At 36.8% G+C, this 15,129-nt stretch overlaps 1 protein-coding gene across 1 annotated transcript; it reads right to left on the reverse strand.

The window, feature by feature from the left end:
* Window positions 1–839: 839 nt before the first annotated feature.
* LOC105917157 (putative ferric-chelate reductase 1) lies at window positions 840–6,225 on the reverse strand. The gene is made up of 7 exons (XM_021310231.2): window positions 6,114–6,225; window positions 5,722–5,801; window positions 4,875–5,081; window positions 2,879–2,983; window positions 2,336–2,483; window positions 2,080–2,202; window positions 840–1,664 (listed from the first exon to the last, which is right to left on the reverse strand). Exons 2-7 carry the CDS (start codon window positions 5,797–5,799, stop codon window positions 1,612–1,614), a joined length of 714 nt encoding a protein of 237 aa, XP_021165906.2. The 5' UTR covers window positions 5,800–5,801; window positions 6,114–6,225; the 3' UTR covers window positions 840–1,611.
* Between the last annotated feature and the right edge of the window lie 8,904 nt (window positions 6,226–15,129).

The following is a 15,129-nucleotide window of genomic DNA, read 5'->3' on the forward strand; positions in this document are numbered from 1 at the left end:
ATATTTAATGTCTATTGTGTTTAAAAGTACTTTTTCTTTAATCATTTAAGTTGCCAGATTAGTACGGCCATTTTTTTTAAATGCCAAAACAAGATGAAAGCTACAACAATTACATTTTTTTTCTTTACTTGCTCAAAGAAGACTTTGCAGACATCAAATTACCAAGTTTGATTTCTAATCTCACTGTCTGTGTTTCTGTTGTAATATGATGTTAAAGCATCAAGTAACTGAAGTTTATCTTGAGAGTAAATCATTCTAAATATTAAAGTGACCAAGAAAAGGCTAAAAGGCTTGGATGTTTAAAGTTTTGGGGGTGTCTGTAGATTTTCATGGGGCGGAAAAAAAACACCTAGAAATTTAATTTGTTAGGCTTGTGGATTTATAGGCAAAACCAGGAGGAACATGAATGTGACATTTATAGCCATAGTGTCTTTTTACCACTGGACAAATGTCTATTGCATAGAGAACAGGAAAGCACTTAAATGTCTTCTGATGTACAGCATATGTAGTAAAAATAAGGTATTTTAAGCTGAAGTTGTTTTTTAACCAAAGATCTTTTATAATTAAATATTTGGAGCCCCACAGGGCTCAGTGTTAGAGCCCCAATGCATCCTGGGACGGTTATCGGATGCTTTACTGTCAACACAGTAATCAATAAAGGTCACAGATAAAGGAAGTTGGCCTATTTTGTTGTAACAGCAGTGAACGAGTTATCTCACATAAGGACACGAGCTGAAGTGACAGACAGGCAAGATAAAACATGTATATCTTTGGCGATAAGAAATTATGTGTCAAATGTGGGATATAATTGGACACTTAATCAAACAAACTCATAAAAATACTTTTAAATGTTTATTGTCAAAAGTACAAGTTACAAACAGAACTGTTGATATTTCTATTGTTCCTTGTTAAATGTATCGTTCCTTTTTCACATTGTTTTATATCTCGTTAGGATCTAGTTAGATATGTGCTTTATGTTCATCATCTGCTTTGTTGAACATATTATCAGGGTTCAATCATCTTTCACATCCTCCAAGTTGCACAAGGCGGCAACTTGTCCAAAGTGTCTCATCGGATGACTTGTTTCTGTCTAACCGTAACGTGACGGAAGGAGGAGTTGACTAAGAAATTCAGAATGTCGGTCGACCACAAACGACATTAACGCGTCGCTTTCGGTTTAGACGTTTTTCAGGTAAATCGAGTTTGGCCTGACTGACACATGCCTTCATCTACTTCATTACTGCAAACCCAACCGTCCAGAGATCGGTGGGCTTCCGCTGAATGAACGTTGGACGACAGATTCAATACAAACACGAGACCTGCTCACATTTCACACAGCAATAAAACCATTTAAAGATATTAATTAAAGGCATGACTGATTGAAAACGGCCTTCATAACAGCCATATTTACAGTATTTAAAAAAATATATACCTTAGATCAAAGAACAGTTTTCAGAACCTGCATTATTGGTTTCTACATTTCTAAGTAGAACAATTACAAACAGTGCAAAATAAACAAATATTTTCCTAAAACCACTTTATAAACAACATGACACTCAGCTTCCTTCACTGTGTCTGTTGGTTTAGTAATAGCTTCGTGTCTGGACTCGATCAGGCGAACTTCAGGATGGACAAAGTCAGGAAGCTCAGCAGAGGCAACACAGCTGGAGGGGGAAAAAAGTCACAAAATGTGGGAGTTAGAGCGGCTGAATGTAAGAATCACAAAGAACAGGACAGATTTAAGTAATCAAAAATAGAAAAATATTCTATCAATAAGTAATTTCATGATGGTTTCAAACTCATTTTGTATTAAAGTGCAGATTTACTTGATCTAAGGGTGTTTACAGAACTGTACAGGTCTGCTAGCTGCATAGGAACTGGATTAAAGTTTCTGGTCTCTGGGCACAAACTTGACAATTAAAGTTGATTTTTTTTTTTGTTGTTGAGCAGAAATTTCTATAGTTCGATGAAAAATCTGCGTAGAATTATTTTTATTTCCTAACCCTATTTTTAACATAGGTATTTTAAATATATGAGGGATTTAGAGGCAAGTCTTTATTAAGTAAATGCATAGCTTACCATTAGAGTAAAGGGGGTGGTTGGCCCCTGATGATGGTGTTGTGGTGTTTGTGGAGTTTGGCAGGAAGGCTGAAAGATCTATGGCGCTACTGTTGCGAGCACTTGTGAAGGGTCCGAGTCGATCTAAAAAAAATTAATAAAAAATCATGGTTATTAAATCATGCTCTATAAATATCCTAATATTGTTTCCTTTCAAAGTTGAAAACACTGAAACAAGGAAAAAATATACAATGAAATATAAAAAAAAGTGTCTTACCGCCGGTTATCATTCCAGACCCGATGACCACAAAAAAGGTGCTGTCTGCGGCGGCCCTGGTTTGTGAGCTGGTGGCATTCAGACCAGCAACGTTAAACGTACACTTGATGTTTTCACCCTCCGTGCTGTTCGCAATGTCTGTCATGTTCTGTAAACCCGAAATCAGAGTCATGAATGCTGTTGCAGAAAGAGTTGGCGGTTAAAATTGAAGACAGAATGTGTTGCTCCCAGTGTGAACATTTTTTCTAAATATTTTGTGGTGGTTGCCAATTTACAGATGTTTTTTTTTTTTTTTTTGTTAATATGTCTCCATTGTGTTTCTGTTTACTTAACAATTATCTGTTTTATTGCCAGCACATGGTGCTGGAATTAATACATTTGAAATTCATTGTATGATTGCTGCATTGACCTGTATGATTCACATGGATTTTGTTATGAATGTTAAATACCCCTACTCTCCCTTTTGGTTTAGAAATTGTTTGGTTTAAGTCATTTTCCAGATCTGGGAGCAGAGCGACGTTAAAAAAGAAGTCAAGGTCTTACCATCATCAGCATGCCCAGTGGCTCGTTGGGGTTGGTGTTGTTAGAAGTCATTGACGCGGTGAAGAAAGTCCCGTTGTTACCACAGATAAAAAGCATGGTGGAGCCCTGCAGAGAGAAGCAAAGGTTAAAGGTTAATAATTCACAGACAGTCAAGAAGTAGAAGAGGAGAAATGTCTTCATTAGTCTTCCATAAGTGTCTCCACTAAAGCCAGCCCTCTTCCGTGCTAACGTTCAACACAAGGTTTTCGCTCTTGTCTTGCACGGTTCTGCGTGCTTTTAGTTATTTGTCGTAGAATTTTATTTTTCTGGTATTACAATATCTAGCACTAACATTAATTAAGTTTTTATAATAATATGTTTTTGGTTGTCACCTCCTACAAATAAAAGTTCAGCATTGCAGTAGTTTGCTAATTTAATTAGAATACTAGAAAGAATTGCTTCATGTAATCAGAACTTTAAAGCAGGAGACACCTTTTTGTATAGTGTAGTCCACGATTTATTGCCTGAATTAGTTACTTCAATCTTCTTCAAATAATACCTGTTATAACTACTACAGACACAATTTGTGCAGATTTGGCTGGATTAGCTACCCTAAATAAAGTTAAAGTTAACCGAGCTAAGCTAACGTAACTAAAGCTAAAAGTAAACCGAGCTAAGCTAACCTAAATAAAGCTAAAATAAAATAAGCTAACCTAACCTAAATGAAGCTAAAGTAAACTGAGCTAAGCTAAATTAACCTAAATGAAGCTAAAATTGACGGAGTCAAGCTAAATGAACCAAAACCGAGTTAAATAGGCTAAAATAAGATAAATTAAGCTTAACCAAGTTTAAATAAGCTGATCCAAGTAAAATTTATATAAGTTAAGATTGATTAATTTGATTAGTTAACATAAGTCAGTCTGGTTTGTTAATAAAACTTGGTTAACTTTAATGTAAAATACTTTAGAATCAGTCTTTTAAAGCCAGGCTAAAATAAACCAAGATTAAACATGATAAACTAAGCTAACCTTTACTTAGCTAACTACTGTCACAGCTAAAAATTTTTTGAAGAGTATTATAAAAATTACACAAATCATAAAACTATAGATGTTATCCAAAACATCAACTGTCATCCCCATTTTATAACTATTTTCTAGACATAATCAGCTAATTGTGAAAAATGGATCAGAGGTTAAAAAATAATATTGTAATGAACATGTTTTATCATTCTGGTCAAAGGGTTTCACAATATTTTTGTTAAAAATCTTTAAAGTTTTAAGTTTTCAAATGACTTTATTTATTACATAACAATAATATATGTTATTATGGTAGCAATATACCAAAAATAATATAATACTGCCAAATTATTATCATATCAACTAAAGACTTTAAGTGATCATATAAAAGAAATTTGTTGTACACTTTATGTATACTGTCTTCATACCAAAACAAAATATCCTTTTCATAAAGCTTTCTTAAAATAAACAGAAAAATTCAACCAGAATTGGAAAAAATGAAAAACAAAGTTTAACCAGTTCTTATATTGCATTGTTTATTATGGGTTTTGTTATTACCTAATAAGTAATATATTAAGCCCATAAAGGCCTGTTGCTATGTCCTTTTCACCTGTTGTTTGCATTTGATTCCTGTTACTATTGACATAGATCAATAAAATTTCAAATAAAGAATTGTGCTAATAGGAACAGGTTCTTGCATGGATATCCATCTGTCTGGCTACGTGTAATATGTGCTTGTTATATCATCCCTCCATTCAAATTCGGGGACCAATAAACCTCGGCATCTGAATAAACCTTTGCATCTGAAAGCCACACGTTTCTGTGAATTCTTGTCTTAATAAAGCTACGACTGTCATGGATTATGCATACCATTTAACAAATTTGTTTTTTAGAAGAACATACTTTTATGTTTCCAAAAAGGAAAGGGCCGCGTTTGCGTGTTTTTATTCTAACAAACACCTATTTACATCCATCTCTGAGAATCTGATGTCATGTCTTACCATAGATAGATCCTGGGTGAGACCTACAGCGATGTATCCCGAAGAGTTCCCGCTGAGTTCGAAGGACACGTCAAGGCCGTTCGGGACGTTCAGGGCGGTGGGCTTCAGAGAGCCAAAAAGACATGTGGCGTTTGAGGCGGGGTCACAGGCTTGAGGCTCCTCCAAGCAAAATTTGGACATGCCACATCCTGTCCTGGTGATGTTGACCTAATGGAGACAAAAAAACACAGCCAAAATTAATAAACAGTCCACAGATTATTTAACTTCTTTGTTCTGGGTGGCTTGAAGGAGATTGCAATTAAGGAGATGGCTCCTTAATTGTAAAGCTTTAATGTGAACAATATAACACCATAGATGATACTTCTAAGGTAATTAAACTTAGAAGAAACTCAATTAGAGAGGATTGGTTCTGTTTTATTGCTCAAAAGGTGATACAGCATTGAGCACTGAAAGTCGTCTTAAGGGCTCAGGGTTATGGGTAATGGGTAACTTCTTTAAATCGTCGATTGGTGTTTCGCTCTAAGTAAACCATCAGTTACAGTTTAACATGACCAAATCAAAGCATTTTAACCCTTCTTTACTGCCCTGTTTTCACTCGTGTTTTATTTTTTTCTGTGAGTTTATCCTCTGAGTCTGTGAAAGGTTATTCAAAGAGCGTTGTACAAAAATCTTAAAATTACCAAGTCAGTGTAAATTTGAGTTGGTGAAACTGAATTGCGGACATTTTTTTAAGGTTCAAATCTACAACTAACCATAAAACTTTTTTTTTTCTCATGTAAATATATCACAGTTGGTGATTAAAAATGTGGCTTAAATGATGAAAAACATGATATTAATGAATACTGACCTGTGACAAAACTGGCTGAAAATCCAGAGTCAGGACAACCATCATTGTGGCGATAAGCTGGATCATTGTACGTGCCATTTCTGCCAGGAAAATAAACGTTATTTACACAAACCAGGTAAAAAAAAAAAAAGACGAAATCTTTGTTTTGAGTATTTCTATTGTTATAAAATTGAAAAGATTAGAAAAGTGGTGCATGATAATAAAAATGACCAACAAGAATTAACATTATGCTGTACATAAAGGAAAACACACATAAAATAAGTAAAAAAAGGTTTGTTCAATTGTTTTAGTGAAATTTATTTGCTTTCAAATATGCTGCCTAATGTTTAAATGATTAAAACCAAGCAAAGCAGTTGTTGTAAAGAAAGAGATGAAATAAAATCTTGACTTACTTATTGTGAAGTGAGAAGGTTAAACGCTGGGTTGAAGCTGTTTCAGGCGTAGCAGCAGAAGTCGATGCTGATGCTCAGGAGTTGTGTCTGTGCGGGGGGGAAGCAGGCTGCGCTCTTTTTACATCCACCTGTAAGGGGCGGGGCTTTATTGCAACACCTGTCTGATGGGTACCAGGATACAACAGGTTTAGTTTCTGGTCGTTCTGTGAGCGGAAAAAGAAACAGGTTCTGCCACGGAGGGAATTTCTGCTCTTATCAAACACATTTTTTTAATTCTTTAAAAGGTTTGTAATAGTCCGCAGTTTGGATCATCACACGTAGAACGGTTTGAAATATAAATACAGCGACAAAAAACCTTCTGGCTCACCAAAGATTAGATTAAATAAAATGTTTGGCTTTTAATTTTGTGGGTACTGCCAGCACATCTGATAAGGATTTGAAATCAGCTCAAAGAATAAATGCCCAGAAGTCTTGGGACCATCAGGCTGTTTGTTATGGGACAGGCCTTTCTGTCAGCTGTAGTTTGGGTCTTGAAATCCTCTCCTGGAGGCTATTTTACCTCCAATCTCTTTCTGCTTGTTGAATCGTGATCAATTACCTTGATTAACTCAAACAACTGAAGCTTTTAGTGTTTTTGATTTTTGTTCTGGGTTCCTCTGTGACCTTCTGGATGAAACGCTGATGCACTCTTGAGATCCGTTTGGCTGACTGGCTTTCATTTCCATTTAGGTAAGAGCTGAAATTTAGCTGAAATATAACCAAATTTGATTAATCACTGTTACTTCTTGATTTAAAAGAGTGGTTATGATCACATTTTCACAATGTGTCGGGTTGGATTGGATCGCTTTTCAGCCTAATAATGGAAATTTTATACTTTGTCAGTCTTTCTGATGTTAAAATGACAACAAAAGAAAACCAATATAGGACCATGTCTGCTATAAAGTCTTTTTTTTTTTTTAAATATATGTTATTATATCACATCATAAGGGGAAAAAAGTAATATTTACTGTAGTTGGACTGATATAAGTAATGAAAACCACCTAAAAAAACCTGTAGACCAGGATCAAATCTAAAACATTTGACCCCATTACAGTGACTTCTGAATGTTTTACAGGTGATGGAAGCTCGTGATGATTAGTTCATAACTTGAAGAATGCGACACCAGAAACTAAATAATAAATGTTGACGTCATCGCCTGAAGAAAACTGGATGGGTTGGTGTTGTGATCCAAATGGGGAGGGGCTACATTCCTTCCTAGTTGAGTTCTTGTTTTACCCAAGACAAAAAAAAAGCTTAGTCACTGGCTTACCTGATTTTTTTCAGATTGTGTCATCCGGATTTAATGCTGCTTGAATTACAATGAATAAAAAAATAGTAAAAGAAGTGAGACAGTTGTTCCTTTGTGTCGTAGCTGAGATAGACACAGTTACATCTACAGGAAACTGACTCGACTCCAACATGATCATCACTAATGTTTAAAGACTGATGATCATGTCCCTCCTACAAAACAGCTTGGAAACGTAAATATTACTGCAAGCAAAAATCTAAACAACATGTCATACACATAGAGGGTCTTTATATATTTAAATGCCATCCTTTGTCCGTGAAGGAAGTTCAATTTGTTTTTCCGTTTCTCTTTTTTCCTTTAAATTTAATCTTTTCCTTACTGGAAGGAAACAAGTCATCAGATGATTGTGACCTTTTAATATCTTCTCGTAAAATTAAAAACACGAATTTCCTTGTTTGTTGGCCAGCTTTTTGTTTATTCTCAGAGCAAACATTATCTGATGTTATTTAGTTTTGTAAGGGATCCCCTATTACCTGAGAAAGAAAAGACATTTTTGAAAAGCAAGCTTTGTGTTTCAAATCTGCTTTAAATGCTCCAATCAGTGCACTGTATTTTATTAAACTGTCTTCATTAATTGTCTGTTTGGATCATTTTCTGGATATAATATGATTCCTGTTTTTTTTTTACCTGCTTGGTCAACTTTTGCTGTGTTTTTTTTTTTTTTTTGGTTTCTGAAGTTTTAGCAGCAGCTCTGGTTGAAGGTAAACTTAAAAAAATAAGTTGAAACCAATACATTCAAGTTCAAATAGTAAAAGAATAAAGAGGTAGAATAAGGTTAGATCATTATGAACCTTTTTGAATTCAGCTGGAGATGCTTGTGAATACAAGTTATTGGTTTTGGAATATTTAGGATAGAAAATACGAGTTTAAACTAATGAAAAAGGTAAAGAATATGTAAAAAAAAAAGTATATTACTACACCACCCACCCATAAACTATTTTTGTCTTGCAAAAATACAAAATAAAACAGTAGAAATAATCATTTAAAGCTTTCAAAGCCAGCTGGACATGTATAAGTGACAATCATCATTAAATTGGTAAAGCTCATTTATTTGCTGGTTGAGTCTTGGATTAAAGCGACACAACATTTTGTTGTACAGCTTTTGTTTCTGTCAGGGGAAGTTCAGACTTGTTCTGTTATGTTCATGAGATTGTTGAGTTTTAAAACAGTTATTGCTCGATCCTTAAACCAACAGACTGTCTGCGCTTTTTGTTTGCTCTTTTCTGCCTCTGGAGCTCTGATCTCTTTGTGGCACCGTTTACTCATGACGACCGAGTCATGCCTGTGTTTAAAGAGCCGCAGAACAATAGGGAGAAAAGCAGAGTATCAAACAACAAGGGAACAATGACACTTTTCATTGACATAACGTCAATGTCATTACTGGTCTGAGCGACCCTGGCTCCCCATGGAGATGGTATTTAAATAAACGTGGCCATTAACCTTTAGTTTTGCTGGTGAAGATTCGCAGTCATTCAGGTCATGGTCATTCCCAAAAGAGTAAAAAACAGTTGCTTTGTTTTTTACTCTTTTTGGAAACGTTAGTATTGTTAGTGTTTATAACGTCAGGGTATATATGACTAAAAAAGGACATTTTTATGGTGAAGTGCTTTTTCCCTACTCTTTTGCTCTTGATCTTAATCTTTTGGGGCCAAATGTAAGAATCCACCCGGCTCCAGCCTGCTGTTTGCACAGCAGGGTTGGGATCTAGGTCAGCTCAGAGGCCGCCGCCTCTGTTTAATGTTCCATGATGGGAACTGATGCTTCACCTCGCCGACCTTTTTATGACACAGCCTTGACTCTCAGTCTCAACCAGTTTTACAACCATCTACCCCCCACCCCCCACCCCACCCCCCCTGTTTCTTATGACCAAACACCTCAGGTGTTTGCCTGGTCGTTGACCATTTCATGACTGCCAATGACCTTATAATGGCCCATTGAACGAGTGGGTGGGTCCGCAGCCCAACTGTGGTATAAATATCTCAACAACAGGCCTGACACGCCTCCCCACCCCACCCCCCTTCACAAAGCCTTTTAGATTAAACACAAAAGTCTAGTTCAATTCAATTCAATTTTATTTATACAGCGCCAATTCATGAAACATGTCATCTCAAGGCACTTTCCGAAGTCAAATTCAATCAGATTATACAGATTGGATCAAATTATACAGATTAGTCAAAACATTTCCTATTTTAGGAAACCCAGCAGGTTGCATCAAGTCTCTCCAAGCAGCATTCACTCCTCCTGAAAGAGCGTAGAGCCACAGTGGACAGTCATCTGCATTGTTGATGGCTTTGCAGCAATCCCTCATACTGAGCATGCATGAAGCGACAGTAGAGAGGAAAACTCCCCTTTAACAGGGAGGAAAACCTCCAGCAGAACCAGAACCAGGCTCAGTGTGAATGCTCATCTGCCTCGACCCACTGGAGGTTAGAGAAGACAGAGCAGAGACACAGAAAGCACAGAAGCACACATTGACCCAGGAGTACTTTCTATGCTATATGGTAATTGTTGATGATCTCCCTCCTCTGGATGATGTCACAGCTAACAGAACAGCAGACCAGGTGTACCTACTATGAAGATGAAAATGACAAAGAACAAAAACTTAAAGGCTGAAAGTTCTTCTTAAGCAGTTGGGATGAACACGTTATAATAGACTTTGCATGAAAACCGGACGCTCCTGAAGCTCAAATCGTGTTCGGTCTGAACGTGCCATTAATTCACAAATTTTTTTTTTGTTCCCAGAGAAAAAACTCCTGCCGCAGTGTTTCCATGTCAAGCTGTGTCCCACGCGGTCACCTGTGGATGTTTTGCTTTTAGTCTTTAATTCTGTATACTTTGTTCCCCCATCCCTTGGAAGTCATCCTTTCATAGAGCTATTGTTGTCATTCGTCCGACTCTTTTACTTTCTGTCCTATAGAAAGGAACGTACTCGCTCAGTGCTTTTGGTTTTGTTGAGTCTTCTTTCAGATGAACCAACTGGTGGAGCAACTGCTGCCATTAACTCTGTGTCCTATCCAAGTTTCTGTCCTTCCCACAGAAACCACTCACTGTTTTGTGTGTTTAGAATCAGAATCAGAATCCTTTATGTCGTTGTGCAAACAATGCACAACGACATCTAAAAATAGCAGCTCTCGAAAGCAGGGGAAAATAAATAAGAAAATAAATAAATATATTTAAATAACTATGAAAAATAAATAAATAGTAGAATTAAAAAGCTGCATGTCTTAATTCTGTCATTAACTTGGACCTCTTAGCCTCGTGAGGCGAGTTTATTCATACGGCACATTTCAGTAACAAGACGATTCAAATGATGCGTGCCGTCAAATTACACCGGTTGTAAACTGGCATCGTCTAAATAAACACAACTCAGTTATGTGACGTAGCGAATGAACTATTTTCAGATTCTTGGATGGAGATGGAGAAGCTCTGGCAGTCACCTGCCAGATGTCACGAGTAAAACTGGTTCAAAATGTTCCGCTTTGAAAAGGGGGAAAACGTCACTGACCACAAGAAACGCCTGCAACTGCCAAGAAATTCCTCTTCCATAAAAACGACTCCAAGCCGATCCAATATGTTGAGAAACGAGTTTTGTAGCCGTTGGCTGTTGACAGGCCAAATTATTTTCTTAACGCCTATTAAGGAACAAAGAAAGTAATATGAAGGTGACTAACTTGAATATATTGAAAATCATTTAACACAAAGGTGTGACAGTAAAGCTCCAAGCACGATTCTTAGCTTTTTGTGTAACTGAGTTTTTAACATGAGCCTAAATATACAGAATTTAAGCACATTTTCTTAGACACTAAACCTAGGAAATATGCATATTGCTTTTGGAATAGTGCCTGTGCATTGGGATGAAGGATGTAGAATTCAGTGTTCTCCTGCGTAATGACAATGTAAATTAATTTTGCTTAGATTTTTTTTTTTTTTATGATCACCTGACCATCTTGGGAGGAGAGTTCGAAGCTCCATGATTTACACCAAGTAGTCGGATAATTGTACGTGGAATCAATTAGAAGATGTAGCCAACTCCCCGGCCATGTCCCTCCACTGGACTATGAAGCCTTTTTAAATCTGTACTACTCTGCAAGGCTCCATCAGGTACTCTCAATGTTGTTGTTTTTTTTATTGTAATTATACGATGGTAAAACGCACAACTATACAACTGTCAAAAATAACAGCCACCAACAAGAATAACTATATTACAGCGACCAGAAAAAACGTATTTCCAGATGGTAACCAGGAAGGTTTTAGTTTTCCTTTGCACCTAGTGGCGATCAGTGGCATTGCAGTTTAAAGTAAATCCTCTTGGGGATAAATAGGGCAAGGCAAGGCAGGGCAAATTTATTTATATAGCACAATTTAGTACAGAGACAATGCAAAGTGCTTTACATGATTAAAATATAGGAAAATAAAATAGAATAAAAGCAAGTAGGGATAGAATGTAGAAACAAAAAAGAACATTAAAACAGTTTAACTCGAACAGTCAAAGGCAATTTTAAACAAATGTGTTTTTAATCTCGATTTAAAAGAACTCAGGCTTTCCGCACTTTTACAGTTTTCAAAACTGGAAATAAGACTTTGTATGAATCAAACCAAAACAACACCTAAAATAAAATCAACAATTAAAGCTTTACTTTATTTATTAGGGAAAAAACTATTAGAACAAAAACACGCTGATTGGTTTTAGGTTAAAAAAGAAGAAGAAGAAGAAAATAAGCAGGTTTAAGACAGACATCAAGTCATCAGGAAATGTGAGACCAGAGATCAGACACCTAATGAAAAGCAGAAGAAGTAGGCAAATAAGATCTGAATGGGGGGTACAGTTACTCAAAAAATAAAAAGTTCTCCCCCCATTTTATCTTTACAACCACAAACCTTAATGTATATAATGGGATTGTTTGTGATGGACCAATGGCTAACTGTTAAGTAGCAAAGTAAAACAAACATTTGTATTCACTCCCCTTTACGCTGATAGCCCTAAATAAAATCCATCAAACAATTCCCCAAGCTTTTGAACATCTAATGGAGCACCATTTTTATTCTCACTGGAAAAAAGCAAACCTACCAACAAATGAGCGTCCACCTAAACCTAAAGAGGCAGATTAAGGAGAGCATTTATTAAAGTAGAAGCCAGGGCAGCCGTGGTAGCTTTGGGGGAGCTGCACAGATCCACAGCTCACGGTAAAACGCATCAACAGGATGACCATCAGCTACACAGTCCAGAAATCTGTACTTTAAGCCTTGAAATAAAGTCAGAAGAAGTCCCGTCTGCACTGGGTTATAGACTAAACACAGCAAACATGTGGAAGACGGTGCTCCATCAGACTATATAGGTACATTTATTTATTTATCTAAATCCTGGTGGCAGGATCATGCTGTGGGACGCTTCTGAGCAGCAGGGAAAAGGAAGTTAGTGAAGAAGTTTGGCAGCATCTTTCAGATTTAAATGTGTAAATAATATTAATAATAAAAAACTTACTTAATAAACCCACAGCTAAATTTAAAATCTTCCCGGCATCTCGCCCTGACCGAACGCTGACCGTAAGTTTAGTTTCCACGAATAAATGTGTCTTAATTCTGAAAATGTTTTATCAGTAGCAGGAATGAGACACTTTATTCTTTTTTTTTTTTTTGTCGTGTATTCATGGATCACTGGAATGCTTTTGAGCAACAGGTTGGGACATAATTGTTTTTTTCTTTCCACCGTGTCACAAATACCTTTCCACACATTTGCTCGTCGTTCTGAGAACATCGCTTCCACTCCTGGCATCTGATCACGTGAGATAAGAGCGAGAACAGCTTATAAACGTTGTGGAAAATACTTTTATGCCAAACTCATCACCAGAAGATGACGTTATGATATTCTGTCTGCAAGTATTTTGTCAAATCGATCACATAGTTTTTGTAGAGGCAGCCTTCTTGAAAGGACGGGAATGTATTAGAAAAAAGGGACACGACAAAAAATGGGTTTTAGTTTTACTGCTTTCTTCTTTGGCAAGTAAAATAAAAGCAGTTTTGTATAAACGCATCCCGTAAACGCTCTAAACCTTTTCCAATTCAATTCAATTCAATTCAATTCAATTCAATTCAATTTTATTTATATAGCGCCAATTCATGAAACATGTCATCTCAAGGCACTTTACAAAGTCAAATTCAATCAGATTATACAGATTAGTCAAAAAATTTCCTATATAAGGGAAAGAGTATCCAGAGATAAGAAAGTAGGAGGCTGTGCAATCGAAAGAGCAAAACCTTTGTTAAATAAGCCGCAACCTGAATGTAAAGAAAGCTTCCCTTGTTCATTTGTTCCTTAATGCTTCCATTCAGGTTTATGTCCCCGTGTCAACACTGAGGAATATTTCTTCAGATTTACTGGTTCTGATAAGAAAGGAAAACAAATAAATCTGATAGGTTTTCCCTTCACACTCTGCCGGTCAGAGGGTGAATATGTTGATATCTCAAAAATGAGTTTGCCTGATGAAATATCAAAAGACAGAGCTGTGACTGATTTGTTTAATTAAAGTGGTCCAGGGGGATGAAACACATGGGGAAAGGAAAATTACTTTTTATTCTGAATCTTAAGTATGTTTGAATAAAAGGAGTACTTTTTTTTTGCAAGTAAATTGTACGTAAAACCCAGGATCTTCTTGCTGCAAGGCAACGGTGCTAACCAGATGCACCAGCGACCCCTCACAGGTTGGCCCTCCATGTGGGCATAGAGAATAGATAGGGTGGATGTATTTGAGCCAAAACTGTGGTGCTGAAATGAGGGGTTGCCAAACTTGTATGCAGTTTATTTATATATCGCCAATTCATAACACGTCACCTGAAGGCACGTTACAAAGTTAACTCTGTCAACTCATTCGGACAGATTGGTTACAAGGTTTTCTGAGGAAACCCAGAAGATTTTATCCAGTCATAGACTTGCAAGCCTGGATGAGCATGTGGCTACAGTGGACAGTCGCATTTCTGTTCATGGCTTTGCAGCAATCCCTCATACTCAGCATGCATGTAGCGACAGTGGAGAGGAAAACTCCCCGTTTAACAAGAAGAAATCTCCAGCAGAACCAGAAACAGTGTGAACTTCGTGTGAGATTAGACACCTAATGAAAAGCAGAAGTAGTAGACAAACAAGATCTGAATGGGGGGGTACAGTTACTCAAAAAATAAAAAGTTTTCCCCCCATTTTATCTTCTCTATATTTTGCTGAGTTACAACCACAAACCTTAATGGATATAATAGGATTGTTTGTGATGGACCAATGGCTAACTGTGAAGTAGCAAAGTAAAACAAACACGTTTTCTTATTTGTATGCAACAAAGAATCTGAAGTGCACAACCTGCATTTGTATTCACTCCCCTTTACGCTGATAGCTCTAAATAAAATCCATGAAACAATACCCCAAGCTTTTGTACATCTAATGGAGCACCATTTTATTCTAATTGGAAAAAAGCAAACCTACCAACAAATGAGTGTCCACCTAAACCTAAAGAGGCAGATTAAGGAGAGCATTTATTAAAGAAGTAGAAGCCAGGGCGGCCGTGGTAGCTTTGGGGGAGCTGCACAGATCCACAGCTCATGGTAAAACGCATCAACAGGATGAGCATCAGCTACACAGTCCAGAAATCTGTACTTTAAGGCTTGAAATAAAGTCAGAAGAAATCC

The sequence above is a fragment of the Fundulus heteroclitus genome, chromosome 6 (genome assembly GCF_011125445.2).
Source record: "Fundulus heteroclitus isolate FHET01 chromosome 6, MU-UCD_Fhet_4.1, whole genome shotgun sequence".
Lineage (NCBI taxonomy): Eukaryota > Metazoa > Chordata > Actinopteri > Cyprinodontiformes > Fundulidae > Fundulus > Fundulus heteroclitus.

Coding starts and splice junctions, on each gene's coding strand:
- LOC105917157 (XM_021310231.2), bottom strand. CDS start 5,799: ATGGCACGTACAATGATCCAGCTTATCGCCACAATGATGGTTGTCCTG. Junction 2,984..4,874: donor TCACCCAGGATCTATCTATG/GTAAGACATGAC, acceptor TTCTCTCTGCAG/GGCTCCACCATGCTTTTTAT. Junction 1,665..2,079: donor CCACCCCCTTTACTCTAATG/GTAAGCTATGCA, acceptor TTCCCCCTCCAG/CTGTGTTGCCTCTGCTGAGC.